General features: G+C 50.8%; 1 protein-coding gene across 7 annotated transcripts; it reads left to right on the top strand.

Annotated features, from left to right (window-relative positions):
* Window positions 1–533: 533 nt before the first annotated feature.
* Window positions 534–4,244, top strand: LOC121597416 (zinc finger protein ZIC 2). 7 transcript variants are annotated; one of them, XM_041923167.1, is made up of 3 exons: window positions 534–794; window positions 1,491–2,154; window positions 2,513–4,244. In XM_041923167.1, exons 2-3 carry the CDS (start codon window positions 2,055–2,057, stop codon window positions 3,205–3,207), a joined length of 795 nt encoding a protein of 264 aa, XP_041779101.1. In that variant the 5' UTR covers window positions 534–794; window positions 1,491–2,054; the 3' UTR covers window positions 3,208–4,244. The 7 variants fall into 7 exon arrangements, with proteins under 7 accessions (XP_041779101.1, XP_041779095.1, XP_041779087.1 ...); XM_041923161.1 differs by having other exon boundaries at window positions 534–839; XM_041923153.1 differs by having other exon boundaries at window positions 535–872.
* Window positions 4,245–4,470: the final 226 nt, after the last annotated feature.

Below are 4,470 nucleotides of genomic sequence, written 5' to 3'. Positions count from 1 at the left end.
AGTTTATCCTAAACTTATGAGAAAATGTTGTGTTTGTAAAAAATATGTGCTAGGGTTTACAACGAATCAAACGAAACCGTCATTTTAAAGCATTGCATTTTGTCGGTCAAATTGAAGCGCACAAGCGTCAATGTAAAGGCAGCAATGCTTCCTATTTTTTCTCGATATTTCAAACCTATAACGAAAATCAAAGATAATTTTTGAAAAACAACAACAATTGCCGCAATCAGGCATTGATTTATTTATTTTTTTCTTCCTAATTTCCTTTCCCAGCTTGACAGCCCAACTGACAAATCAAATGTGACACCTTCCCGTCTCTGCACGGTGCACACTGGCTGTTCATACAGAGGCACGGTTCGCCACATTATCGTCACGATTGCACAAACAAATCTTCCACGCCACTGACTGAAATCATGCAAACCAAAGGCTAGGTGTTAATAATTGCCAAAATAGTAAAACAGAGCGCAATTCTGCCCAGCACAACGGTTAAAAACCACACATCAAGCTCACAACCCGATGGGTGTAAACGCGCCCGCAATGAAACCTTTCCATCCCGCACGTACAGTGCGGTGCAGTGTTTAGCGTAGATGCGCGTGTGTGTGTGCGTGTTTGTTTGTGTGCACGCGCGTGTGCAAGAACCAGTGTGTGTATGTGTGTGTGGGTGCGTGTGGACGGAGAAGGAGCTTGATTCAGAATAATCACGCCACTGCGGACGGAAGTAGCCCGTTTGTGTGTCTTTCGGTGGTGTTGTTTTGCTCCGAAGCGGGCGGGCGAAATGGAGACGAGCGCCTGAAGTATGTGAAAATAGCAGCCCTGCCCACCCACCGCCTTCCGCAAAGGTTAAGGCGCCACCCAACCCTTCCCCGTGTTCAGTGAGCATTCTCGGCCGTGTGGACTTGTGTGTGTGTGTGTGGTGGGCCCGGTGGAGGACCAAGGAGTGTGTGTGTGTGTGAGCGTGTATGTGTGCTTGGGGATGTGTATGTGTGTATGCTAGGTACACATAGGAGAGGTAATGCAGAGTTTACGGCCACTGCCCCTGCTTCGTGTTCGTGTGCATGTGTATGTATGTGTGTGTGTGGGTGGTGTTGTGCTCGGTGGGCCCCGGTTCCTTCGCCTGGGGATTGTACGTTTGTGTGTTTTCCTTGCATCCGGGCAAGGCCAATTAGCCGCAGCTTCCCTATTTTATCGATGGCCATAATTGTGTGTGTGTGTGTGTGTGTGTGTGTGTCTGTGTGATTGTGTGATTGCTACTGTGCCTCCCCAAGCGTATGTGTGTGTTTGCGTGTGTGTGATTACGTTCGTAACAGCAGTTACAGCACACAGCTGCGGGGTGGAAGGATTACAACCCCTCACCACCCCCAAAAAAAAACACTCACGAGACACACACACACACACACACGCATACATACACACACACACACACACAAAGATGTTGGGAGTAGGGCGTTCAGATAATCTTGACCGATTGCATAATTTCTTTTTATAAACAGATCAGCGCTGCAGCCGGAGCCGGAACGCAGTAGGCCACACAGGAAGGCAGCAGGCCACACGACGCGAACGAGTGACAGAGACATCCACACAAACAGTGCCCCCCTCCCACCCCCCGTGCGCGCGCGCTCCCCTGCTCTTGCCACCCTACGCCTCCGCCGCTCCACCTCCTCGCTGGGATAGACGTGCGCGAACCGAGCAGCGCGCCCGCGACACGAGCGGAGTGGAGCGAGGTGCGAGAGCGAGATAGACACAGCGCGACGGCGACCGGAGCCACCACACAGCGCGCAGTGTCGTATCTTCTTCAGTTACCCACCATCTTGGATTTTGGGCTTGCCAGTGTTTAGAAGGGGCCGACCGAGCTCTGGGTGCTGCTGCAGCGGGCCGAGCGCGTGACACCTTCCTCGAACCAAAAAAAAAGCAAAACAAAAACAAAAAAAAAACAACAAAAGCAAAGAAAAACACACCCGACCCTTCCCCCTTCCCTGCACGGTTCTGATCCCCCCCCCCCTCTTCCCTGCTCCTTCCTGCTCACCTGGCTGCCGACACCGTTGCACGTTCATAATATGGCTGTGTTTCTAATTAATATATGCAAGTTCAACGGTTGTGAGCGGATTTTTCCCAGCTTGCGCGATTTAATACACCACATCGAGAACACCCATATAGGTAAGCGAGGGGGAAGAAGAAGAAGAACAAGTGAAAGAGAGTGGCGGTGGTGCAGTGGTGCATCGCAGACCGTGTTGTGCAAGCGCTCGTTCGCAGCGATTAGAAAAGTGGGTGGGTGGGTGGGTGGTCGGTATTGGGGAGTGGCCGGTCAACATTTGGGCTGTGAATGATGCAATTGGTTTTGTTTTTGAGCAGTCTCGCGGACGACCGGACCGGAAAAACGCTCACAATATTGTTACCTCGACCTGCACTCCCCCCGCCGAGCCACCCACTTCTCTTCTTTACATACACACACGTACACGTACGTATCTTAATCGAAACCTTTCTTTGACGTTGTTGTTGTTGTTGTTTTTGGCAGATGACTCACAGGCGCCGGATGTGACGGAAAAGACGCAGCCCACCTGTCTGCCGCTCAGCTACGTGCTGCGCTTCGTCACCGACGAGAGCCGCCGGGATGGCGGCGGTGTGGCGTCGCCGATGGCCGCTGCCGCTGCCGCCAACGCGACCAACAGCCCGGACAAGGCGAAACCGGCCGCCGTTGCCGGGGGCAATGGGCTGCGGCTGTCCGGCTCGGGCCAACAGCCGCCGCCACCACCGTCCTCGATCAACCAAAGTGCGGCGTCGGACCATCACGGCACCGCCGGCACAAACGCCGGCGCCGCCGCCACCCTGCACGGCATCGCGGCCACAAACCATCCCGGTGCCGCTGGCACGAATGGCACGGGCGGCAGCAGTGCACCGGCCAATGGTGGTGGCGGTGCCACGCCGAACGGTATCGCCGACCAGCAGCAGCAGAACGGGCTCGGTGGCGCCGTAGCAGCCGGGGCCGGCGGGCTGGAGCCGGGCAAGCCGGCCCACCTCAACCAGCAAACGGTGGGCACAACCGATCTCAAGCGCAAGATTGCCATCAAACATCACAGCTACAGCATATCGGCGGCGAACCGCAGCATAACGCCAACAGGTCAGTACATCGGGCAGCAGGCAAGCGGTTACGTAACTGGCTCCGCCACTGCACCAAGGGCTTTCGACGGGGGGGTCGGGCTTAGGTGTTAGAATGTGCTTAAAGGTAGGATTATCGTTTAGAAAAGCTTATCTTTTGGTGGGGGGAAGGATGTAGCATTAGCATTAATAACGTAACGTACCCTCCACCCACCTTGCTGTCACATGGCGACAGTTGTGGCAAGTGCTTAAAAAATTAATGCCTTTTTAACGCAGCCGAATGGGTCCGGTGCCGGTGCCAAGGGCTTGTGTCAGCGTCTCCGATTACCGTGTGTGGGTTGTATTTCATTTTAATGTCGCGAAAAAAAGCGCGAAATTGCCCCACACGAGTTATGCACAAAGCAAACCAACCAAAACATGGCGAATGGATAAGATTTGTTTTGTTGTCGATTTTGGGCCCTAGTAAGCGGTTCTGTCTGCGGATGTGTTTATATTATAGAATACATAAACATGACTAAGCTTTGCTCATGGGGCTATCCAGCAGGTGGGGACTCGTTTTCATAGTTTCGTATAGTATTGGGTTTCATGAATCTTTCGTACAGATTCATTATGATGAATCTTCAGCGATGGGTGAACCGAATATGGAATCGAATTTCTAAAGATTTATTAACCTCTAAAGATGTTTTGAATCTCTAAAGATTTATGGACCTCTAAAGATTCTTGAATTATCAAGGATTCATGAATCGCCAAAGATCCACAACTCTCCAAGGTTTCGCGAATCTCGATAGATTTATGAATTTATAACATTCATGAATTAATTAAGATTCATAGATCTCCAGGGATTCGTGAATCTTTATACATGTATGATTTTCAAAGTATTGAATTTACGCGATCCCATGGTAAAATGGTTAACATGGACGACATGACAACATGCCCGCCGTGGGTTCAAGCCTCTCAGGAGGCCGTGGGTTCTACTTGCCAGGAAGTCGCGAAAGCCTGTATAGGCTGTGGCATGATCACGTATGTTGTTACGGTTACAAGAATATTAATAATAAGCGCGGTGGCAACGCTCATCCGATGCGATTTTATCGGACGCTTCTGTCAAACACTTATTCGGCTCATATTGCGAAAATTCGAATGATTTGAATTGTTAAACCATTGTAAAAAAATTATTTGATATTTTCCTACATAAACTGCATGATAACATTGACAGATAAAATCGATGCGACGATCCGACGGAATCAAAATTTTTTGATTCCGTCGTACGACGAAATCGCACGTCCGACGTTATCTGTCAAATCCTATACAAATCTCGTCCGATAAAATCGCATCGGATGAGCGCTGCCACGGGCCTAAGAGATAATCTTTGGAGATTTA

This window comes from Anopheles merus, chromosome X (assembly GCF_017562075.2).
Source record: "Anopheles merus strain MAF chromosome X, AmerM5.1, whole genome shotgun sequence".
Lineage (NCBI taxonomy): Eukaryota > Metazoa > Arthropoda > Insecta > Diptera > Culicidae > Anopheles > Anopheles merus.
This window is presented reverse-complemented; position numbering and strand designations above follow the sequence as displayed.